At 44.2% G+C, this 26,512-nt stretch overlaps 2 protein-coding genes and 1 long non-coding RNA gene across 3 annotated transcripts in view; 2 read left to right on the top strand and 1 right to left on the bottom strand.

The window, feature by feature from the left end:
- The window catches only part of LOC143298243 (uncharacterized), an 8,957-nt gene extending 126 nt beyond the window's left edge, over window positions 1–8,831 (top strand). The window contains exons 2-4 of the mRNA XM_076611059.1: window positions 2,574–2,733; window positions 6,628–6,737; window positions 7,327–8,831. Of these exons, the coding sequence (XP_076467174.1) occupies window positions 2,574–2,733; window positions 6,628–6,737; window positions 7,327–7,408 (352 nt within the window). The 3' untranslated portion in view covers window positions 7,409–8,831. The remainder of the gene's footprint in view (window positions 1–2,573; window positions 2,734–6,627; window positions 6,738–7,326) is intronic.
- The window catches only part of LOC143298041 (uncharacterized), an 18,031-nt gene extending 8,002 nt beyond the window's left edge, over window positions 1–10,029 (top strand). The window contains exon 2 of the long non-coding RNA XR_013057344.1: window positions 9,807–10,029. This is a non-coding gene — a long non-coding RNA (uncharacterized LOC143298041). The remainder of the gene's footprint in view (window positions 1–9,806) is intronic.
- A 1,107-nt stretch (window positions 10,030–11,136) lies between these two features.
- LOC143298098 (uncharacterized) lies at window positions 11,137–25,048 on the bottom strand. The gene is made up of 4 exons (XM_076610788.1): window positions 24,554–25,048; window positions 15,808–16,062; window positions 14,582–14,717; window positions 11,137–12,622 (listed from the first exon to the last, which is right to left on the bottom strand). Exons 1-4 carry the CDS (start codon window positions 24,725–24,727, stop codon window positions 12,306–12,308), a joined length of 882 nt encoding a protein of 293 aa, XP_076466903.1. The 5' UTR covers window positions 24,728–25,048; the 3' UTR covers window positions 11,137–12,305.
- Window positions 25,049–26,512: the final 1,464 nt, after the last annotated feature.

Genomic DNA, 26,512 nt, shown 5'->3' on the forward strand with positions numbered 1-26,512 from the left:
AACTTTACGTTCTGGAGTTTCCTTCTGGTATGTGTGTTTGGTTACTTTCCTTCATATATAATGTGTGTGGTGAACGTCTGTGTGTGTGGTAAACATGCTTTTATATGTTACTTTTGTATGTGTGTGTGGTAAAATTACTTCTGTATGTGTGTGTGTGTTAACCCTTTTGCTGCCAGGAAAATAAGATTTATGTGAAATCTATTTGCCAGGGTTTTTTCACAAAAAACGGGTATAAATTTTCAAAAAATTTTGTGCTCTTTGTTATTGGAGGAAGACCCATAAAAGTATATATTTTCTGAAAGGTTAATGAATAAAGAATACATAACACATGTGTTTTCCCATTTTATATATTTTTAGTGACATGCCGTTGTTTTGAAATCAGTGTTTTGTTTTTTGTCATATTTTCAACTTGTTCATTACAAACATTAGTCAGGTAATTTGCGCTATTTATCATATTTTCTTGACAAAGAGTTACCTGGAAACAAAATCATAAACAACCACTTTTTTTTTCTTTTCTTTTTTATAAAGAGATAGATACACAATGCATTGTGACTTCTCCAAGTGATAATATGGATGTGAGGCCACGCCCCCTCAGTCTCCACATCAAATCGTCTTATAAATATTCATCACTGTCTTCTCCTTGGAATTTATGCTTCAGTTCTTTCTGAGCATCAGCTAAAGAAAGCAACTTTGGTTGATAGAGTTCACCACGATCACATGTCTTGAGCATGGCGTCAGTCCGACATTTTGTTGAGCGAGCGAGGTGAGGAGTCAGGCAAGCACTGCGGCCGGTAACCCAACCAAAACGTTCAAATAAAGGACTGCCTCATGACGTAGATGGTGTTTCTAGCTACGAATAGAATCTAGAAAGATTCCCCAGGCTAAAGCTACTACTAGTTTTGTCAAGGAACTGAATGCAAACCAGGGAAAAGTCTGAATATTTCGATGACGAGTTACCTCGTCATTGTGGCAGTGAAGCGTACATGCTTGGCAGTGACGAGTTATGGGCAGCCTATGGGTTAAACTTACTTCTGTATGTGTTTGTGGTAAACTTACTTCTGTGTGTGTGTCTGCTCAGCTTAAGTGTGTGCATGTGATAAACTTACAAACATCAAGATTTGTGGATTCAGAGCATTGAAAATCATTGACCTGTGGATTCGTGTGTGGAGCCTGTGGTTTCACATTGTAGCTGAGTGTGCTGTAAAACAGTTTGTTTCTTGAATCATGCTGCTGCTTTTGTTTTCTTCCATCCTGTACAGACTTATTTTGCACAAGACTGGAATCAGACCCATGCTGTTGTCTGCATAAAAGAGTGACTATGTGTATTGTATTGATTTTAACTACTGGCCGTTTCCTGGTTTCCATGTTGGTTTACATGACATGAAGGCATTGTGGCAGACTCGGGTGTTGGACGTCTGATCCAGGGTTACCAGTGATCAGAGTTGGAGGCCCTGTTTCCGCGTGGTGTGTCCTTGGGGAAAGGCACTTTGCTCCCATTTTCCTCACCTAACCCAGGTTTGAGTGGGTTCCCGAAAGGAAAGGACTGGGCCTGGCCTTCCTAAGCCAAGCACTGGACACAGTGGATATGAGTTCACTGCCCCGATGACTGTGAAAGTCAGAGGGACCTTTAACCTGAAGCTGACCTGTGTGCAGTGTGGTGTGACAGACCTGTGTGATGATGATGATGATGATGGCACACTGTGTGGTGTGACAGAGCTGTGTGATGATGATGATGGCACACTGTGTGGTGTGACAGACCTGTGTGATGATGATGATGATGATGGCACACTGTGTGGTGTGTCAGAGCTGTGTGATGATGATGATGATGGCACACTGTGCATTGTGACAGAGCTGTGTGATGATGATGATGGCACACTGTGTGGTGTGTCAGAGCTGTGTGATGATGATGATGATGATGATGGCACACTGTGTGGTGTGACAGAGCTGTGTGATGATGATGATGATGATGATGGCACACTGTGCATTGTGACAGAGCTGTGTGATGATGATGATGGCACACTGTGTGGTGTGACAGGCTGTGTGATGATGGTGATGATGATGATGATGATGATGATGATGGCACACTGTGCATTGTGACAGGCTGTGTGATGATGGTGATGATGATGATGATGATGATGATGGCACACTGTGCATTGTGACAGGCTGTGTGATGATGATGATGATGATGGTGATGATGATGATGATGATGGCACACTGTGCATTGTGACAGGCTGCGTGATGATGATGGTGATGATGATGATGGTGATGGCGGTGGTGATGATGATGATGATGATGATGGCACACTGTGCATTGTGACAGGCTGTGTGATGATGATGATGGCACACTGTGCATTGTGACAGGCTGCATGATGATGATGATGGTGATGATGATGATGATGATGGTGATGATGATGGCACACTGTGCATTGTGACAGGCTGCGTGATGATGATGGTGATGATGATGATGGTGATGATGATGATGATGATGGCACACTGTGCGGTGTGACAGACTGTGTGATGATGATGATGATGATGATGGTGATGATGATGATGGCACACTGTGCATTGTGACAGGCTGCGTGTGCTGCCCCAGCGGTTCCAGGAGACCCCAGTGCAGAGTGTGCGTGCCTACCTCAACCTGACGCTGCCCCCCGGCACTGACCGCTGGGACATGGATACCTACCTGGCCATGGTGCGCTCCATCTACCTGGCCAAACACCGCGTCCTTATAAAGGTGGGTCTGTGTGTGTGTGTGTACCTGGCCAAACACCGCGTCCTTATAAACGTGGGTCTGTGTGTGTGTGTGTACCTGGCCAAACACCGCGTCCTTATCAAGGTGGGTCTGTGTGTGTGTGTGTGTACCTGGCCAAACACCGCGTCCTTATAAAGGTGGGTCTGTGTGTGTGTGTGTACCTGGCCAAACACCGCGTCCTTATAAAGGTGGGTCTGTGTGTGTGTGTACCTGGCCAAACACCGCGTCCTTATAAAGGTGGGTCTGTGTGTGTGTGTACCTGGCCAAACACCGCGTCCTTATAAAGGTGGGTCTGTGTGTGTGTGTGTACCTGGCCAAACACCACGTCCTTATAAAGGTGGGTCTGTGTGTGTGTGTGTGCCTGGCCAAACACCGCGTCCTTATAAAGGTGGGTCTGTGTGTGTGTACCTGGCCAAACACCACGTCCTTATCAAGATGGGTCTGTGTGTGTGTGTGTACCTGGCCAAACACCGCGTCCTTATCAAGGTGGGTCTGGGTCTGTGTGTGTGTGTGTGTGTACCTGGCCAAACACCGCGTCCTTATCAAGGTGGGTCTGTGTGTGCGTGTGTGTACCTGGCCAAACACCACGTCCTTATAAAGGTGGGTCTGTGTGTGTGTGTGTACCTGGCCAAACACCGCGTCCTTATCAAGGTGGGTCTGTGTGTGTGTGTGTACCTGGCCAAACACCGCGTCCTTATAAAGGTGGGTCTGTGTGTGTGTACCTGGCCAAACACCACGTCCTTATAAAGGTGGGTCTGTGTGTGTGTGTGTACCTGGCCAAACACCGCGTCCTTATCAAGGTGGGTCTGTGTGTGTGTGTGTGTACCTGGCCAAACACCGCGTCCATATCAAGGTGGGTCTGTGTGTGTGTGTGTGTACCTGGCCAAACACCGCGTCCTTATAAAGGTGGGTCTGTGTGTGTGTGTGTGTACCTGGCCAAACACCGCATCCTTATCAAGGTGGGTCTGTGTATGTGTGTGTACCTGGCCAAACACTGCATCCTTATCAAGGTGTGTGTGTCTACCTGGCCAAACACCGCATCCTGATAGGTGGGTCTGTGTGTGTGTGTGTCTACCTGGCCAAACACCGCGTCCTTATAAAGGTGGGTGTGTGTGTGTGTGTCTACCTGGCCAAACACTGCGTCCTTATAAAGGTGGGTGTGTGTGTGTGTGTACCTGGCCAAACACCGCGTCCTTATAAAGGTGGGTGTGTGTGTGTGTGTGTGTGTACCTGGCCAAACACCGCGTCCTTATAAAGGTGGGTGTGTGTGTGTGTGTCTACCTGGCCAAACACCGCATCCTTATCAAGATGTGTGTGTGTCTACCTGGCCAAACACCGCGTCCTTATCAAGGTGGGTCTGTGTGTGCGTGTGTGTACCTGGCCAAACACCACGTCCTTATAAAGGTGGGTCTGTGTGTGTGTGTGTACCTGGCCAAACACCGCGTCCTTATCAAGGTGGGTCTGTGTGTGTGTGTGTACCTGGCCAAACACCGCGTCCTTATAAAGGTGGGTCTGTGTGTGTGTACCTGGCCAAACACCACGTCCTTATAAAGGTGGGTCTGTGTGTGTGTGTGTACCTGGCCAAACACCGCGTCCTTATCAAGGTGGGTCTGTGTGTGTGTGTGTGTACCTGGCCAAACACCGCGTCCATATCAAGGTGGGTCTGTGTGTGTGTGTGTGTACCTGGCCAAACACCGCGTCCTTATAAAGGTGGGTCTGTGTGTGTGTGTGTGTACCTGGCCAAACACCGCATCCTTATCAAGGTGGGTCTGTGTATGTGTGTGTACCTGGCCAAACACCGCATCCTTATCAAGGTGTGTGTGTCTACCTGGCCAAACACCGCATCCTGATAGGTGGGTCTGTGTGTGTGTGCGTCTACCTGGCCAAACACCGCGTCCTTATAAAGGTGGGTGTGTGTGTGTGTGTCTACCTGGCCAAACACTGCGTCCTTATAAAGGTGGGTCTGTGTGTGTGTGTGTACCTGGCCAAACACCGCGTCCTTATAAAGGTGGGTCTGTGTGTGTGTGTGTACCTGGCCAAACACCGCGTCCTTATAAAGGTGGGTCTGTGTGTGTGTGTCTACCTGGCCAAACACCGCATCCTCATCAAGATGTGTGTGTGTCTACCTGGCAAACACCGCGTCCTTATCAAAGTGTGTTTGTGTGTACCTGGCCAAACGCCGCATCCTCATCAAGGTTTGTGTGTATTGGGCAAGACATTTTCCTCTGTTATCAAATTCTGGCTGAGATAGTTGGGACAGCAGTTGCCTCCTCTGCTGTTGTGATGGTCATAGTTGGACATGACTATCATATATTTTTTGCGTGTCTAACACACATCATGGAAGACAATTTTCAATGTATTATGCAGGTCCAAAATTACATAAAGATCTTGCTGAAGAAGTATGTTGCACCATAATCTGATTTCCATTTCTGCAGTTAAACTAATCACTAAATGCCAAAAATGGTAAATTGAAAATGTTCTTGAGTTGAGCATGTTATTCGTAGCAACACGTGTGACCATGATCATACTGACCTGTGTGTGTGTGTGAACAGGAAATTATGTATTTAGGACAATCATTGTAGCAGTGATTGTGACCATGATCATACTGACCTCTGTGTGTGTGAACAGGAAACATGTATTTAGGACAGTCATTGTAGCAGTGATTGTGACCATGATCATACTGACCTGTGTGTGTGTGTGTGTGTGTGTGAACTGGAAACGATGTATTTAAGACAGTCATTGTAGCAATGATTGTGACCATATCATACTGACCTGTGTGTGTGTGAACAGGAAACGATGTATTCAGGACAGTCATTGTAGCAGTGATTGTGACCATGATCATACTGACCTGTGTGTGTGTGAACAGGAAACGATGTATTCAGGACAGTCATTGTAGCAGTGATTGTGACCATATCATACTGACCTGTGTGTGTGTGAACAGGAAACGATGTATTTAGGACAGTCATTGTAGCAGTGATTGTGACCATATCATACTGACCTGTGTGTGTGTGTGTGTGTGTGAACAGGAAACAATGTATTTAGGACAGTCATTGTAGCAGTGATTGTGACCATATCATACTGACCTGTGTGTGTGTGTGAACAGGAAACAATGTATTTAGGACAGTCATTGTAGCAATGATTGTGACCATATCATACTGACCTGTGTGTGTGTGTGTGAACAGGAAACGATGTATTTAAGACAGTCATTGTAGCAGTGATTGTGACCATATCATACTGACCTGTGTGTGTGTGTGTGAACAGGAAACGATGTATTTAAGACAGTCATTGTAGCAGTGATTGTGACCATATCATACTGACCTGTGTGTGTGTGTGAACAGGAAACGATGTATTTAGGACAGTCATTGTAGCAATGATTGTGACCATATCATACTGACCTGTGTGTGTGTGTGAACAGGAAACGATGTATTTAAGACAGTCATTGTAGCAGTGATTGTGACCATATCATACTGACCTGTGTGTGTGTGTGTGAACAGGAAACGATGTATTTAAGACAGTCATTGTAGCAGTGATTGTGACCATATCATACTGACCTGTGTGTGTGTGTGAACAGGAAACGATGTATTTAAGACAGTCATTGTAGCAGTGATTGTGACCATATCATACTGACCTGTGTGTGTGTGAACAGGAAATGATGTATTTAGGACAGTCATTGTAGCAGTGATTGTGACCATGATCATACTGACCTGTGTGTGTGTGAACAGGAAACGATGTATTTAGGACAGTCATTGTAGCAGTGATTGTGACCATATCATACTGACCTGTGTGTGTGTGAACAGGAAATGATGTATTTAGGACAGTCATTGTAGCAGTGATAGTGACCATATCATACTGACCTGTGTGTGTGTGTGTGAACAGGAAACGATGCCACTGACAGTGGAGCTGTATGACAGAGAGGAAGGGACGTCACTCTCCTATGGGGCAGTCATCCAGAAAGGGCTTGTGGCCATCCCACAGCAAGATGAGTGGTGAGTGGAGTGGATTGTGTTACAATGTATTGCATGGTACTGTACTGTATTGGAAGGTATTGTATTACTTTTTGTGTCAACAGATTTCTCTGTGTAAAATTTGGGCTGCTCTCCCTGTGGAGAGCACATCATCACATTGCAGCACCTTTTTTTTTCTGCAAATGTGTTTGTTTCAAAATGTAATTTAAAAGACTTTCACCAGGGACAATCCTTTTGTTGCTGTGTGTGTTCTTTCACTGTATGTAAAGTGAATGCTTCACACAGGACTTTGTTTCAGGTTTGATCCGAAAGACAAATGAGTGGATCAAGTGCTGACTGCAAAACTGGTACATGAACAGAAATGGGTCAAATATTAAAGTGGTTTGGAACATACAGCTGTTAAGCATTCAAGTGTTTCATTTTACTGTTAAAGATGGAAAGTGTCTTGATGGTTTTTGTGTTCTGATGTCTGTATGGACCCTTGTTGATGTTCACTGCATCAAACATTGATCAGCTCAGCAGTGACAGATGTCTGTATGGACCCTTGTTGATGTTCACTGCATCAAACATTGATCAGCTCAGCAGTGACAGATGTCTGGGTGTGTTGCAGTCCCCGCATCGAGGCAGCTGAAGACCTGACCTCTGACGAAGAAGGATCAACCACTTCCGAATCGCCCACAATGCAGGACTGAGGTGACGCCCACTGCACCACAGTGACTCCATTGCCGGTGAATCTGGGAGGCGAAGATGTTGTGAGGTGGTTGTGCCATGCTGAGCTGTGGTCAGGGAGGGAGGACGAAGGGGTGGAAACCGTCCTTGTTCAGTCAGGTGTGGGGGACGTGGGAATGCTCACCTCTATATGCTGCCACAGGGCAGGTTCAGGTTATGTTGGGGTTTTGTCTCTTATTTATGTACTTTGTATGGTTTTCGTTTCAGTGAGTTTGGAGGTGTTAAGTCTATTTTTTTCTCTTTAACTTTTGACATTTTATAATTATCTTGGTACGTCCAGGGCTGGTGTGTGGAGACTGACAACACACACACTCACAATTTTCTCTCACTCAATGCATGCATCCATTCACACTCTTTGAACTGCGTTTGAATTCTAACACACACAACCACATGCACACCCACACACTGACATGCGCGGACATGATATACACGACTTGACGTTGGACCCTTTTGAGCACAAAAATCATTGCCCACACTGATGCTGCCAAGTTTTTGGCATCGTTTGATTTTCTCCCTTTATTATCATTTGTGTTTTGTTTTTGGGATACTTGATACCTTTGCTATAATGACTGAATATGACAGCAGTAAAGATGTATTGTGTTTTGGGGGATACTTGATACCTTTGCTATGACTGAAGATTAGAGCAGATTAGAGATGTATATTATCTTGGATTTTGGTTAGGACAGTATTTGGTTGCAGTTTTTCAGTGTTTCTTAATGATCAGCTTGTATATATTTTTGACTTGTATGAATGGAAATTGGAAATCATTGCAGGTAAAAAAAAAAAAAAAAAAAACTTAATGAAAAAAGACATTACAACAGACATTGGTGTGTTGAGAAGTGTGATATAGGGCGATGAAGCCATTTGCACATTGGAGGAGGAGTGGTTTTGCAAGGGTACTTATTTCTCAGTATTACAGCTCGGTTTACCTCACCACACAATTTGTGTTCACAAAGCCCGGTTTCTTGGTCAGTGTACTGTTTTTGTGCCACAATCTGAAAGGATGGAAAAGAAATAATACCTTGTGTGTGGTTTGAGTTTGGAAAGTTGTGCGTGTTCTTCAGTTGCTTGTTTATGACTACAGTGTTCAATAAAAGCATTGTTCTTTGAGTGGGAGTGGTCATGATGTAAACTGATGTATTATTTATAGTTTTGAATTTTTGTGATTAAATGTTTTAAAAGTAATATAAGAAAAGTAGTTGTAGTGCTCTTCACTGTAACCTCTTTCCACTTTCCAAGTGATATTAGTAACTTCACTGTAACCTCTTTCCAAGTGATATTAGTAACTTCACTATACCTCTTTCCACTTTCCAAGTGATATTAGTAACTTCACTGTAACCACTTTCCAAGTGATAGTAACTTCACTTTACCTCTTTCCACCTTCCAAGTGATATTAGTAACTTCACTATACCTCTTTCCACTTTCCAAGTGATATTAACTTCACTGTAACCTCTTTCCACTTTCCAAGTGATATTAGTAACTTCACTGTAACCACTGTCCAAGTGATATTAGTAACTTCACTGTAACCACTTTCCAAGTGATATTAGTAACTTCACTTTACCTCTTTCCACTTTCCAAGTGATATTAGTAATGTTAGAGAGCAGATGGGCAGCACCTGTCTTGTTTTGTGTGTTTGAATTTATTCTCTCCCTCTCTCTGTGCCTGTGCAATGCTCATGGAAAACTAGCATGGATTAGAACAGGTGGATATTTGATTTCCTTTTTTGTCTTTCTTGATACAAGTTCACACCTTTAATATAATTTTAAAGGTGTGAGTTTGTATCATGAAAGACAAAAAAAAAAGGAAATCAAATATCCACCTGTTCTTATCCATTCTGATATTTGATTTACCTTAAGTGCTTAAAAGATATTTGATATAGACTTGTGAAAAATACATACGAACACAAAGAGCTGAGCATAACTCTGAAAGGCTTTTTATTTGAAGGGGGGAAAAATCCATCGTCTGAGGTATGAATACAAATAAACAAAAACTTGCGGAAGGAGAGGTTCAAAACAATCCCGTTACCTATGAGCATGAATGAGAACGGCAGTTAGGTCTTGCACTGGGCTCCTGTTTGATAGCCAGAGGTTTGCACACAGACTGAAAATATTAGCAAACACTGTGTTGTCCTGTCAGATTCATTGTATTTTGGTTGTGAGATTTTCAAACATAATATTGTTTAAACCAAATGTTAGAGTACATGTGGAGCTAGACCCTGGCCGATTTCATCACCAAGCTGGAGACAAAGATCATGGCAGATCAACATACTGTTCAATGATAACCATTCGCCAACCTGTCTTTCACAAGGGTAACAACCAATAGGTAGAAACTAGTTTTGAATGGATCAATTATCACGTTTAGGTTAACACATTTTGACTACCAATGGGTAGAAACCAGTTGTTTTGAATGGATCAATATCACTTTTACGTTAACACATTTTGACTACCAATGGGTAGAAACCAGTTGTTTTTTGAATGGATCAGTTATCACTTACAATGTCGGGAAATATCTGACTATTCATGTGTCAAAAATAATTATATAAGATGAACTTATTGTTTATAAAAATAATTATGAGAAAGTTTTTTTTTTAAAAAGAATACCAAAATGGACATAAAATACACGACCAGTTAATCATGAACGTTTTCATATGGTGACCATAAACTATGATCAATTAATATGATTCATGCAAAAGTGACACCCGAGTTTGGACAGCTGTGTGACTGTACTGTAGCAAAACGGAGACTACAGCTGTGTGACTGTACTGTAGCAAAACGGAGACTACAGCTGTGTGACTGTACTGTAGCAAAACGGAGACTACAGCTGTGTGACTGTACTGTAGCAAAACGGAGACTACAGCTGTGTGACTGTACTGTAGCAAACCGGAGACTACAGCTGTGTGACTGTACTGTAGCAAACCGGAGACTACAGCTGTGTGACTGTACTGTAGCAAACCGGAGACTACAGCTGTGTGACTATACTGTAGCAGAACGGAGACTACAGCTGTGTGACTGTACTGTAGCAAACCGGAGACTACAGCTGTGTGACTGTACTGTAGCAAACCGGAGACTACAGCTGTGTGACTGTACTGTAGCAGAACGGAGACTACAGTGTGACTGTACTGTAGCAGAACGGAGACTACAGCTGTGTGACTGTACTGTAGCAAAACGGAGACTACAGCTGTGTGACTGTACTGTAGCAAAACGGAGACTACAGCTGTGTGACTGTACTGTAGCAAAACGGAGACTACAGCTGTGTGACTGTACTGTAGCAAAACGGAGACTACAGCTGTGTGACTGTACTGTAGCAAAACGGAGACTACAGCTGTGTGACTATACTGTAGCAGAACGGAGACTACAGCTGTGTGACTGTACTGTAGCAAACCGGAGACTACAGCTGTGTGACTGTACTGTAGCAAAACGGAGACTACAGCTGTGTGACTGTACTGTAGCAAAACGGAGACTACAGCTGTGTGACTGTACTGTAGCAAAACGGAGACTACAGCTGTGTGACTGTACTGTAGCAAAACGGAGACTACAGCTGTGTGACTGTACTGTAGCAAAACGGAGACTACAGCTGTGTGACTGTACTGTAGCAAACCGGAGACTACAGCTGTGTGACTGTACTGTAGCAAAACGGAGACTACAGCTGTGTGACTATACTGTAGCAAAACGGAGACTACAGCTGTGTGACTGTACTGTAGCAGAACGGAGACTACAGCTGTGTGACTGTACTGTAGCAAACCGGAGACTACAGCTGTGTGACTGTACTGTAGCAAAACGGAGACTACAGCTGTGTGACTGTACTGTAGCAAAACGGAGACTACAGCTGTGTGACTGTACTGTAGCAAAACGGAGACCGACAGAAGGGCAGAGGGGAAGATGTACACGTGTGTTAGTGTACAGGTGAGAGATACACATTACCAAAAACTAAGCAGCATGTCTCGGACATTTGTGATTTCTCATGAAATCTTGAAATTGATGAAATCTGTACCAATGAAATTTAAATCATTTTGAAAAACAAAAAAAAATGTTGTGAATCACACAACTACAAACTATGGCTGAAGCATTCCAATGATTCAAGATATTATTTATGGAATAGAAAAACAATGAAAATGATTCTACAAATTACAGTTCCCTGATCTGTAAGATTCTTGGCAGACATGACCAGGATTTCTTTGCTGCAAAAGTATTAGCCAGTTTTGTATAATACAGTAATATGATACGACAAACAAATATAATACTCAAAAGAGCATGTCTCATTTCTTAAGAAAACATGGAAACATTTCGTTACATGAATGGATAAAGGAAGACAGCTGCATACCCAAGTTCTTGCTTTATCTGGAACGCAAGATAAAGACCAGTTGCTACTTATTAACTTATTTCAATGGAAACTGGTGGAACAATACAGCTTATTTGATTACTTATTTTGATGGAAACTGGTGAGAGCAATAGGTCGACCTTACTGGATGTAAGACAAAAATCAACCTAACTGAATATAAGACAAAGTGTTTTCACTTATTTTTTTCTACTTATTTTGATGGAAACTGGTGGAATAATAGTCTGTCAACTTCATTGTGCTAGAAGTATTGAACGTAATGAAACAGTTATCGCTTATTTGATTACTTATTTTGATGGAAACTGGTTTGGGCAATAGAAGGTCAACCTTACTGAATTTAAGACAAAGATCAACCTCACTGAGTATAAGAGAAAGCGCTCTCATTGATTTACTTTTGATGGAAAGTGGTGGAACAACATAAGATCAACTTTACTGAGTGAAAAGCAAACTGTTCTCACCTATATTTTGATGGAAACTGGCAGAAACAAGATTAAAATCAATTTATGAAGAACCGTCCCCGATCCTTCAGGAGCACGAACAGTAGTAGGAGGGGCAGTAGTGGCGGGCACAGTTGGCACGGCACCAATCATCCATGGTGACCCTCCCCGCGAACACACCGCCTGCACGGCACTGCTTACCCCCCTCCGTGCTGGGCTTTGCAGTCGGCTTGGGCCCAGGGGTGGCTGGGCGGGGAGTGTCGGGGGCTGTGGGGCTGTCGGTGGCCGGTTTGGGTTCGGACCCAGAGGTGATGGCGATGTCCGCGCAGTTGACGAAGTTTTCCTGGTGACCGCAGCCGATACAGCACCGGCCTGATGGCCCGCTGTCACAACCCCAGCTGTTGCCTGGAGACATATCAACAGTCAATGTGATTGGTTCAGTCGTTCTCTGTCCCAAGGGACATCACCATAACGACACGTCAACAGTCAGTGTGATTGGTTCGTTCATTCTGTGTCCCAAGGGACATCACCATAACGACACGTCAACAGTGTGATTGGTTCGTTCATTCTGTGTCCCAAGGGACATCACCATAACGACACGTCAACAGTCAGTGTGATTGGTTCGTTCATTCTGTGTCCCAAGGGACATCATAACGACACGTCAACAGTCAGTGTGATTGGCTCAGTCATTCTGTGTCCCAAGGGACATCACGACATGTCAACAGTCAGTGTGATTGGTTCAGTCATTCTGTGTCCCAAGGGACATCACCATAACGACACGTCAACAGTCAGTGTGATTGGTTCAGTCATTCTGTGTCCCAAGGGACATCACCATAACGACACGTCAACAGTCAGTGTGATTGGTTCAGTCATTCTGTGTCCCAAGGGACATCACCATAACGACACGTCAACAGTGTGATTGGTTCAGTCATTCTGTGTCCCAAGGGACAGCACCATCACGACACGTCAACAGTCAGTGTGATTGGTTCAGTCATTCTGTGTCCCAAGGGACAACAATATAACGACATGTCAACAGTCAGTGTGATTGGTTCAGTCATTCTGTGTCCCAAGGGACAACAATATAACAACATGTCAACAGTCAATACAACAATATAACGACACGTCACAACAATATAACGACATTTCAACAGTCAATACAACAATATAACGACACGTCAACAGTCAATACAACACCATAACACGTCAACAGTCAATACAACAATATAACGACACGTCAACAGTCAGTACAACAATATAACGACACGTCAACAGTCAATACAACACCATAACACGTCAACAGTCAATACAACAATATAACGACACGTCAACAGTCAGTACAACAATATAACGACACGTCAACAGTACAACAATATAACATGTCAACAGTCAATACAACACCATAACGACACGTCAACAGTCAGTACAACAATATAACGACACGTCAACAGTACAACAATATAACGACATGTCAACAGTCAATACAACACCATAACGACACGTCAACAGTCAGTACAACAATATAACGACACGTCAACAGTCAATACAACACCATAACGACACGTCAACAGTCAATACAACACCATAACGACACGTCAACAGTCAGTACAACAATATAACGACACGTCAACAGTCAGTACAACACCATAACGACACAACAGTCAATACAACACCATAACGACATGTCAACAGTCAGTACAACACCATAACGACACGTCAACAGTACAACAATATAACGACACGTCAACAGTCAGTACAACAATATAACGACACGTCAACAGTCAGTACAACACCATAACGACACGTCAACAGTCAATACAACACCATAACGACATGCCAACAGTCAGTACAACACCATAACGACACGTCAACAGTCAGTACAACAATATAACGACACGTCAACAGTCAATACAACAATATAACGACACGTCAACAGTCAGTACAACACCATAACGACACGTCAACAGTCAATACAACAATATAACGACACGTCAACAGTCAGTACAACACCATAACGAAGCAGGACTATGAACCAGGTTGTTGTTGAACACTGGATCATTTGTCCAACACGTAATCAGTTCTGCCACAGTGCCCTCCTCACCCCGCCCCCTCCACAATACCCCCACCCCACCCCCTTTTTTTTTTTTTTAACCCTTCTGTGGCGTTCCGGTTATACACTAAACACAGTCCGGGTTTTTGTTGTTTGTTTACGTGTGTGTGTATGTGTGCTGATGTGACAAACAATGTGGACAGACCGTTAAAAGAACAGGTTTCTCTGGTCAGCGGAGCTTTTATAATAGTTCACCTTCAACTGTTCTGTATCACTGGATCAATATCATTTCTGATCCACACACACACACACGGTACCTGTGTTGTAGGTCCACTGCAGCACACACTGTGTGCACGTGACATCCGAGGGCAGCTGCAGCCTGACGTGTTTGGTGTCCACCTTGCTGTCAATGTAGAACTTCTGGCCCAGGTCCTCTCCGCTCGGCCCCACGAACTGTGCACAGTCAGATACACAGGTGGTTGTTATTGTCTGTCTTTCGCTGCTGCTGTTCTTGTATACATGCTGGGCATGTTCTTGTTTACATAATCCACCGAACGCTGGTATGGGTTACATGATCTTTAACGTGCGCATATGATCTGCACAAGCAGGTCTACACATATGTTGAAACACATATGGGAAACACATATGGGAAAAATCTCCATCCTTTACCCACCAGGCACTGTTACCGAGATTCGAACCCGGGACCGTCAGATTGAAAGTCTAACGTATTAATCACTCGGCTATTGCGCCCGTCATATAAAATGATAATATCGGCTTCCAAGCATGGATTTGTGTTATGCTTCTTGTTCCATAATGTCTGTCTGTCTGTCCCTCTCTCTGTCTGTCTCTCTCTGTCTTTTCCTGTGTGTGCCCTCTCTCCATCTCTCTGCTGCAAGCAAGCACGTGAGTAACACCGCACCACAGACAGGAGAACCACACAACACAAAACGTATGTAAGTAAGACAGTCAGTCGTGTCCGACTGTGACCATCAGAACAGCAGAGGAGGAAACTGCATTCCAGACAATCTGAGTTAGAATTTGGTCATAGCGGAGAGTGTCTTGCCCAAGTTACACCCCCCACTCTCTCAGCCAAGAGAGTTTTAGGACAGTCTGTGTTGGGATGGTTCCCAAAGGCCAACTAGCCCCCAAGGCTGCAGCACAAAGAGCCAGTGCAATCTTGCCTTCTAGTTGGAGAGTCATAGTCCTACACAAAAGACTTAGCTGTAAACGACTTCCCGCTGCAATGGATAAACCATTAATCATACAGCTCCCACCGTTGGCCCAAATGCAAGGTGATGTCAACCTGTGATATAAGTTGAGCGTTGACCTACACACACAGTACAAAACAGATACATACGTTGGCCCTACACACACAATACACTACCATATACATACGTTAGCCTAAACACGCAATACACAACCATATACATACGTTTGCCTACACACACAATACACAACCATATATATACGTTTGCCTAAACACGCAATACACAACCATATACATACGTTTGCCTACACACGCAACACACAACCATATACATACGCTGAGCACGTGCTGATCGAGACAGTCGTGGGTGACGGCCTTCTTGACGTTGTTGTTGGGGCACAGCTTGAAGACGAAATAGCCCAGGTGGTTGGCGGTGATCTTGACGTCCACAGGGATGACCTGGCCCTGGCGGTACGTCCTCACGATGACTCCGTTGGCGTACACCCCGCCAGCCTCGTTCTCGCGGGGCTGGGGGGCGTCGTATGGGTCACCGCACACCCCGCACCTGCCCTCGTTCTTCAGCCACTGCCGCTGTGACACCAGTCAGTGATGACGTCAGTTCTCAGTTTTAAAAAGAGGTGTCGAAAGCTTGGCACACACAAACACACAAGCTCGCACCCATGGAACACACACACACACACACACACACACACACACACACACATATATATATATATATATATACGTTCTGCCCTCAGGGCAGTATAGGTCGTATAGGTAATATTCACCAGTAAAGGAAGGCCAAATCTTCTCCTGCCACCGTTTTAAACTTTACCCAACCCAAATCAGCTTCCCGTTCAAACATGGCCGCGCGCGATGTGTGTGTGTGTGTGTGTGTGTGTGTGTGTGTGTGTGTGTGTGTGAGAGAGAGATACAAAGACAGAGAGAGACCGAGAAAGATCCGGAAAATCTTCGCACTCGCACTGCGGGAAGAATCTTCGTCGTTCAAGCTTTACACAAAGACGTGGGAAACGTTTTAATTGATTTAACACGGATCAGGGTCACGCCTTTACATTAACACACACCCCTTCCTGCCTGACTAACACGTTAGTGCACTGACTTTTCTCTTCCTTTCTTCCTTTCTTCCTTTCTTTCTCTTTAACTCGTTGAGCCCTGCGCCAGAGCACTGCTCTGGCTTCAAGCTTTGTCTCATCAAAACAGTTTCCATGTTCCTGCTCGAGCATAACCCTAAAGAAAAGGGAACTTACTTGTAGACAGCAATTCTGGGTGTGTCCACACATGATTTGGACGGAGGGAAAACCGTATATTTTATGTGTGTTTTTTTTCTGCATCACTACGGCGTGAAAAGCCTGGTGAACCTGTAAACTGCCCAGGCTTGAATGGGTTAAAAGCTGATGTGGTAACAATGGGTCAAAAGCTGATGTGGTAACAATGGGTCAAAAGCTGATGTGGTAACAATGGGTTAAAAGCTGATGTGGTAACAATGGGTCAAAAGCTGATGTGGTAATAATGGGTTAAAAGCTGATGTGGTAACAATGGGTTAAAAGCTGATGTGGTAACAATGGGTTAAAAGCTGATGTGGTAACAATGGGTTAAAAGCTGATGTGGTAACAATGGGTTAAAAGCTGATGTGGTAACAATGAACAATGTGTATGGCTCAGACCGCATGTGTTGGCGCCTCCTTGAAAGTAAAGTGTTTTGGATGTGCAGTATTGACCGAGCACTTGAAGTAGTGACTTTACGCTGCAGCCGTGACTAAACATTTGCAGTCGTGACAAAGCACTTGGTATCGTGACAAAGCACTTGGTATCGTGACAAAGCCCTGAAGTCGTGACAGTGTAGTGTACTCAGGCAGCAGGCACGGCACTGAAAGCGGCAACATTCACACTGCATGCAGTCATTGTTCTCCAACAAGACACCGGCCGTCAACTGGAAGTGTGAAGTGTGTAAGTCAGACTGAACCCATTAACTTGACTTCGGGTCCTTCAGTCCGGGCCGTGAGGGGAACAGACGCAGACAAGGTTGATCATTAAAACACACACACACACACACACACACACACACACACACACAAATATGTGTCCCTCCCCTAACTCCATGCTATATCTTCACATCCTGCATGTACATTTGCGTACTCTCTCTCTCTCTCTCTCTCTCTCTCTCTCTCCCCCTCTGTCTCTCTCTCTCTCTCTCTCTCTCTCTCTCACACACACACACACACACACACACACACACCAAAGAACGATTACTGACGGATAAACCACTTCCCTCAAACTACGATTTGTTTGTCCACACCCAGGTACAGAGATTCACTATTCGATATGTGCAAACAATGAAGTAAAGTGAAAATACGCTTAAGTTGAGTGAGTTAAGAAAGTGTGTCCATCTTCATCAAAATCTCCTCTCTCTCTCTCTCTCTTGATTAGCATATGACTTTCCCCTTCAGTTAGGGGCTTAGGCCTAAATCTGAATAAACCATTTCGTTTCGTTTCTCTCTCTCTCTCTCTCTCTCTATCTATCTATCTTCCATGCCCCCCACCCCCTCAGAGTCCCCAACCCCCGTCTGCCTCCCCCCGGCCCCCCCTTATTGACTGTACACGTTCCCATCCCGACAGACCCCCAGAACAGCAACGGCCCGCGATGTGGACATCATGCCCACAGCTTATCACCCGGCCCAGTCATAAAACGGGGTGGGGTCTGGGGTGGGGCTCCCCCCTGCACCCACATTGACCACCACCGTAAATCCCAACGTCCCCCTGCCTCTCTAACCACGAGGGAATCGACAACACGGGGGAGAAACCAAGGTGTGGCCCTGTGACCTTTCCTGTTCACAGACGTTTTATCCAAAACTATGGGACACGCCGACTAAAACTGATGCTGAGGGCTTAACGGGTGGATTAACGGGGTGAAAGGTATACCCTGGATACGCTATCATCTTAATCCAGACTGACCGCTGTCCAGTCCTTTGTGTGAACTGATCACCATGGTGATCCCAACACAACAAGGGCAAGGTGGTGACGGACGGGTGGCACATTTACACTTGGTCACTGAATGGAGGTGGAAAAGTTGTAGACATATAGATACTGTTTCTGTAGGGAAGTCCCAAACAAAAAGGGTCCAATGTACGGGGTCAAGGACAGGTCAACGTGACCGTCAGCAAAATGTTCAGTCAAATTATTTCATTCTGCTCCGTAGATGTACTTGGTATCATCATTACAAATACTTCGCTCGGAGAAGCACAAAACATTGATGATATGATACAATACAGATAACACAAAACATGAATGTAATACTGGTCATACAAGATGAAGAACTGGAACCCGTTACACTCGTTTCCGTTTGCACTCTCCAACCCACTTTCCCGACTCCGACCCCTGCTTTCGTTGACTGGCTCGGTTCCAATCGAAACGTGTTCGGTAATGTTAATGAATACTGTTTTTTCGAGCCTCCTCTTGAAGCAGGTATACAAACACTCCAACATTCAACCTGTGCGTTGTGATAGAATCAATTATTGATAACGTAATTATTAAAGCCTAAACCAAAAGGAAAACAACAACTTGATTTTATCATTCAGATGCCTGTAGTTCACACTGTTGTCGGAGAAACGAAAGCAGCTGAAAACTAGTGCAGGTCTGCTCTTTGAAACAAAATAAATCATCTCCGTCTTCTCCCAAAGGACGATGATTCTGTCTTTATCTAAACGGTCTGGGAAAAAAAAGTCGTTTTAAAATAAATAAAAAGACCGAAGCGAATGAATGAACGCGCAGATTGTACACTTAGAAACCGAGCATACAGAAAACAGGTTATGAGTAAAGAATGACAACAGATTACAAACCGCCATTATTATCTCTGCGAAATATGGATACAAGTTATCAAAGGATGGTGGAAAATAGGGTGTGGTTATTATTTTCATTGTAAACAGACTCACAGTTCTGGAACTCCGCATCCAAAGTAGACAACTTTGTTTTCATTTTCTGGTATTTCTTTCAACACTGGGCTTGTCCCTATCTCTTTGTCGTCATGAATCCATTTTCAAAAAGGCTTATCTAGAAGTGTGTAGACCTATTTTTTTTTATAACTTTCTGAACTAATACAGGAGATCATAAGATTGTGTGTGTGTGTGTGTGTGTGTGTGTGTGTGTGTGTGTGTGTGTGTGTGTGTGTGTGTGTGTGTGATGTAGATAGATAGATACATAGAAGATACATAAATAGATAGATGTGTGTGCGTGAGTGTGTGTGTGCGCGCGCACGCGGGTTTGTATGTGTGTGTGTGTGTGTGTGTGTGTGTGGGTGTGGGTGTGTGTGTGCGCGCGCACGCGTGTTAAATATTCACCTTCCCTTTACGACTATGTTTCTGAAAGTCATGATCAAAAGCTGAAAGGATTGTTACCAGAAACCACCTTTGTTCACAAGAGCTGATGTCATGGTTTATCCCATGTCTGTTCAAGCCGATGACGACAGACCAAAACAGACAAGCAAACTGCTATCAAACGCCCTGGTAGAATCAAAAGCTGGAATCTAAACTCAGGCATTAGCAGGGCTCACATGCAACCTATTACTGCCGATAGTAGAACGTTGTCAGACCCAGTCACACTCTGAATATAGAGATCAGACTTTGGATCGTGGTACAAAAATTAATATAAACAATCATTGTCGATGTACAGAACTTTCTTTTTTCTCAACAGGCTCGACTTATGTGCCGCTATGTCTGTGAACAGTGTATTCAGTTAGAGAAGGGCTACACGCAGTCACGTGATACATAATTTTTTTTTTGTTTTTTTGTTTTTTGTTTCGTTTTGGGTTTATTTTGTTTTTTGTTTTTCCTTTTTTTCATTTTCTTATTTAGAGAACAATAAGTGGGAAAGAGTCGTGATGAAGAAGGAAGGAAGGAAGGAAGGAAGCGTGAGGAAGCCCAGGTCATAATCACTGTCAATATTCAGGGGATGTCAGTGTGTGGGGGTGGCTGGACACTGTTGGCAAAGTAACGCCTCTAAGTCACAACTTTACAACCTCAGAATGTTACCGACTCAAACAAAATTAACCATGTCTGGATCACGTCGATTTGATTCAACTCCTTATTCAAAGTATGTCACGTATCATGACCTAAATTAAAAACAACGAGGAACGAAATACTGACTACGGGTATGTCACCATAGTGATAAGTATGTCACCATAGTGATAAGTATGTCACCATAATGATAAGTATGTCACCATAGTGATAAGTATGTCACCACAGTGATAAGTATGTCACCATAGTGATAAGTATGTCACCATAATGATAATTATGCCACCATAGTGATAAGTATGTCACCATAATGATAAGTATGTCACCATAGTGATAATTATATCACCATAATGATAATTATGTCACCATAATGATAAGTATGTCACCATAGTGATAAGTATGTCACCATAGTGATAAGTATGTCACCATAGTAAGTATGTCACCATAATGATAATTATGTCACCATAGTGATAAGTATGTCACCATAATGATAAGTATGTCACCATAGTGATAAGTATGTCACCATAATGATAATTATGTCACCATAGTGATAAGTATGTCACCATAATGATAAGTATGTCACCATAGTGATAAGTATGTCACCATAGTGATAAGTATGTCACCATAATGATACGTATGTCATCTGAAAAATAGGTGGGGCTAAGGTGTCGTTCAACAAAGACTTAACGAGAAACTGAAATCGGTACAACAGATGATACTGATCTCCAGAAAGAAGTCGCTGTCTCGTGAGTCCTGTTCACAAAGAGTTGGGTACAGAACGAGTGGGGAAGATGTTGGATGTTTTCCAATTTTTAGCGACGTTCTCAGAAATACACACCCTGTGTCGGAGTCATATCCCATCCACCTAGTTTTCTCAGCCCCTATCCCCCACCCCCACACAGAAATACGGATGCGACTGCTTTAATCGTGTACAGGTCATTGGCTCCCCCCCCCCCTCCCCTCCGCCGCCCCCACCCCCCTCCTACAGTTTCAGTTTCAGTTTCAGTAGCTCAAGGAGGCGTCACTGCGTTCGGACAAATCCATATACGCTACACCACATCTGCCAAGCAGATGCCTGACCAGCAGCCACGGACCAATCATTGAACGTAACAATGTCAATTCAACATCAGTGAACAGTCCACCTAAAAGTCATAAAAAACACAATGACTGACTCGACAAAAAGCACGATTTACTGGACCTCTTTTCACTTTTCTACCAGTCCGTTCTCCCTCATCCCCCCCCCCTCCATCTCTCTCTAACCCCCCCTCTCCATCTCCAACTCTCCAAACTATCGCACTTTCCAAACCTCAGTAGCTGCCACCCCCTCCCCCTACTCCCCCCAAAATCCACTGACGGAGGTTTAGCAGTGGGAGTCACACGATGTTCAAACGGATGCTGTTCAGCGGAGTGAAACGAGGGTGAGAGGAGGGGGGGGGGGGGGTGGCGGGGGTGAGGGGGTGAAAAAAAAAAAGCCACCTTGTATTCTTATGGTCAGATGAAGTTAGTGCGAATGTTCGTATGTTTTCGTTACCGTCCTAGATACAGAGATAAGAGAGAGGAATGGGGCGGGGGGACGGGGGGGGGGGGACAGAATGGGGGTCAAAAGTTTTGAATACATACCAAAGATAAAAAAAAAAAAGTAAGAAATATGTACATAGCAGCTCAATGTACACGAAAGAAAATGCGGGGTCACAAAATTATGGGTCGAGAGGGTCAGACACATGTCAAACTATCAACATTGTCCGAAACAACAACGGGAATCAGTAACAGCCGGAAAGAACATTCAGAATGAATTAGTATGGTTCTAAGTTCTTCGTGATATATTCGCAATTAATTTGTAAATGCGTGCAGATATCGGGGAGAGAGAGGGTGGGCAGAGAGAGAGGGAGGGAGGGAGACAGACAGACAGACAGACAGACAGACAGAGAGACAGACAGACGCGACAAGTGGGAAGACAACCCAGTCTCTTCATTTTCAAGCCGACAAGCAGTTTCACTTTCACTTTCACTTTCAACGAGAAGTCAAAACGTGCCGATTATTTCAGACAAATGCCACAGATTATCTGCTTTGATTAAGTAAAAACAAAAGAAGTTTTTATCAGATGTGGGAGGGGGAGGGGGAGGGAGCAGTGGGGACAGATGCCTGATCTAAACACACACACCAGCGCACTGCCCAGGCCTAGAGACAGCACTGAATAATGTCGTCTGGAAACACTGGCCTAGAGACAGCACTGAATGATGATGTCTGGAAACACAGGCCTAGAGACAGCACTGAATGATGATGTCTGGAAACACAGGCCTAGAGACAGCATTAATGATGATGTCTGGAAACACAGGCCTAGAGACAGCATTAATGATGATGTCTGGAAACACAGGCCTAGAGACAGCATTAATGATGATGTCTGGAAACACAGGCCTAGAGACAGCACTGAATGATGTCTGTAAACACAGGCCTAGAGACAGCACTGAATGATGATGTCTGGAAACACAGGCCTAGAGACAGCATTAATGATGATGTCTGGAAACACAGGCCTAGAGACAGCACTGAATGATGTCTGGAAACACAGGCCTAGAGACAGCATTAATGATGATGTCTGGAAACACAGGCCTAGAGACAGCACTGAATGATGATGTCTGGAAACACAGGCCTAGAGACAGCACTGAATGATGATGTCTGGAAACACAGGCCTAGAGACAGCACTGAATGCTGATGTCTGGAAACACTGGCCTAGAGACAGCACTGAATGCTGATGTCTGGAAACACTGGCCTAGAGACAACACTGAATGCTGATGTCTGGAAACACTGGCCTAGAGACAACACTGAATGCTGATGTCTGGAAACACTGGCCTAGAGACAACACTGAATGCTGATGTCTGGAAACACTGGCCTAGAGACAGCACTGAATGATGATGTCTGGAAACACAGGCCTAGAGACAGCACTGAATGCTGATGTCTGGAAACACTGGCCTAGAGACAACACTGAATGATGATGTCTGGAAACACAGGCCTAGAGACAGCACTGAATGATGATGTCTGGAAACACAGGCCTAGAGACAGCATTAATGATGATGTCTGGAAACACTGGCCTAGAGACAACACTGAATGATGATGTCTGGAAACACAGGCCTAGAGACAACACTGAATGATGTCTAGAAACACCGGCCTAGAGACAGCACTGAATGATGACGTCTGGAAACACTGGCCTAGAGACAGCACTGAATGATGACGTCTGGAAACACTGGCACGCGTACCAATGATGATGATGATGGTGCTGACACACATACACAGCTTTTCTGTGCAAAACATGTGCAATAATAGTGCGCTGCCGGCGCAATGTAAAAAAAACAAACAAACAAACAAAAAAAAAAACAGACGTGTAAAACAAGCACTTATGCACTGAAATGATATCTCACATAGGTATACATGTAACCTCACACCGACACCCGACCAGCCAAACACTCAAAACACTTATGTAGGCCTACGTTCTTACACACACACACACACAACACTACACTCAACCGTATTTATCATACATCACTATACCAGGCAACACAAACAGCAAAACTAACTAACTAAATAAAGTTTTAATACATAGATAGTTTCAGTTTCAGTTTCTCAAGGAGGCATCACTGCGTTCGGACAAATCCATATACGCTACACCACATCTGCTAGGCAGATGCCTGACCAGTAGCATAACCCAACGCGCTTAGTGGAGGCATTGAGTGTATGTATATATTTTGTGCGCCTATCAGAGTGGGGTTTTCTATAGAATTTTGCCAGATGACAATTCAACACTATCGTTGCCATGGGTTCTTTTTCACTGCGCCAAGTGCGTGCTGCACACGGGACCTCGGTTTATCGTCTCATCCGACTGAGTAGACGCTCAGTTTGATTTTCCGGTCGAATTTGGGAGAAAGGGTGAGAGCGGGATTCGAACCCACACCCTCACGGGGTCTCTGTGTTGGCTGCTGAGCGTCTTAACCATTCTGCCACCTTCCCGTTCCTTAAACAAATAGATAAGTAAATAAATGAATACATTAACAAAAGGAAGCTCACCGCGAACCCCCCGCAGAAGAGCTGGTTGTCGTTGTAGTTCCGTGGCGCCGAACTGTAGCCGAACCTCCACAAGCTGGACCTCTGAGGGGGGTCAACCATCATGCCGTGACCCCTCACCACCCCCACCGCCACCCCCACCAACAGCAGCCACCTCATCACCATCGTCGTCTTCATCGCCTGGTCCCTCGGTTGGTTCGTTTAAAGCGTTTCTTGGGGATGAAATGCAGACAATTTGTTTTGGTTCTTTTCCTTCTTCTTCTTCACGTTTTCGTTTCGTTAACGGATGTTTTAAAATCTGGAGGGCAAAACAAAGTTCCTTTGAATTTCAGCTTTGACAAAGAATTGTTGATATTTCGGCAAAAAGACTTTTGATCAACAAAAGAAATCGCGCAGAATGTTTGGAAAATTCTCAACGTGAGTTCACTCAGTCAGCGCTTAAGTGTGTGTTTCAAAAAGTTTATCGCTCAAAATTAGCTCCCCAAAGTTCTTCGCTTCAATAATCGTATGCCGCCCTATTTATACAAGTTTAGCTATCACCCGACCACGTGACAGGAATATGCAAATATAGTGATGACGTGTTTAGTGAAACGGATATCTTCTCCATTGAGGACTCACGTTGATTCCGGAACACGCCACTCGGATGAAGTCGGTGAAATGATTTGGCGGCAACTTCAGTGATAAGGGCTCCGTTTGGATCAAAGGATTCACATTAAATACTGTTGCGACGGCTGCAACAGCTGGGATAAAACGCACGGACATCATCCACACTAGAAAAGTCCGTGATTTGAACGTTCAGCTGATAGTAATGCAACAAAACCCAACGCAACACAACGCGACAAAATACACGCCCGCGTATATTCACTCACACGCATGTGCACGCGCACGTACACACCACACACACACACACACACAAACACACGCACACAATAATGATAATAGTAATTATCATGATGATCATGCGCCCCATTTATCTAAAAGCTCAGAGCGCTTTTCATAAAAGACAAGGTCACAAATTACATAAACAATCCATTACCAGTTGTTCTCCCCTCCCTCACCACTCTCTCTGTCTCTGTCTCTCTCTCTCTGTGTTCTGTCTGTCTCTCTCTTTGTCTCTGTCTCTGTTTTTCTGTCTGTCTGTCTGTGTCTGTCTCTCTCTCACTCTCCCCCTCTGTCTCTCACTGTCTCTGTCTCTTACTCTTTGTCTCTCTCACTCTCTCTCTCACTATCTCTCTCTCCCTCTGTCTTTCTCTCTCCGTGTCTTTCTCTCTGTCTGTCTGTCTCTCACTCTCTCTCTGTCTCCCCCTCTCTGTCTGTCTCTCTCAACGGATGAATTCTTTTATATTGTAGTTATTTTCTTGTGTGTGTTTTGTTGTTGTTTTTTTTCAGTGTATTTTATGAAATGTGTGGTATGTTGCTGTAGTATCAGTTTGACTTTGATTTTGTGCAAATTATGGTATCTATAGTATGTAGCTGTAGTAATTAGTATGACTGTTATAATACCTATGTTTCAATGTACATGTGTCACACCCCTTCAGTAAGGAGCTTCGGCCTTTATTTGAATAAAACAATCCCCCTCTCTCTCTCTCTCTCTCTCTCTCTCTCTCTCTCTGTGTGTGTGTGTGTGTGTGTGTGTGTGTGTGTGTGTGTGTGTGATCACTCATTCATTATACATATAAAGTAAGTTACAGGGCATGGGGCGGTACTGGAGAAGTGGGAAACCTAGACTGCTTACGGGAAGGTTCTGAACAGATGAGTATTTAGTGAAGGGCGAAAGGCAGAGACAGAGTCAGATGAACGGAAGTGGTGTGGAAGGTTGTTCCAGAACTCAGAACTCAAAACGTTTTTATTCAAGGATTTAGGCAAAGCCTCTTCTTCCAGTCTGTCCTTGCTAATCTACATCTATTCCAGATAGGAACCACAAAGAGAAAAGAGGGCTCGCCATAGGTACTTGTACTGACG

The sequence above is a fragment of the Babylonia areolata genome, chromosome 23 (assembly GCF_041734735.1).
Source record: "Babylonia areolata isolate BAREFJ2019XMU chromosome 23, ASM4173473v1, whole genome shotgun sequence".
Taxonomy (NCBI): domain Eukaryota; kingdom Metazoa; phylum Mollusca; class Gastropoda; order Neogastropoda; family Buccinidae; genus Babylonia; species Babylonia areolata.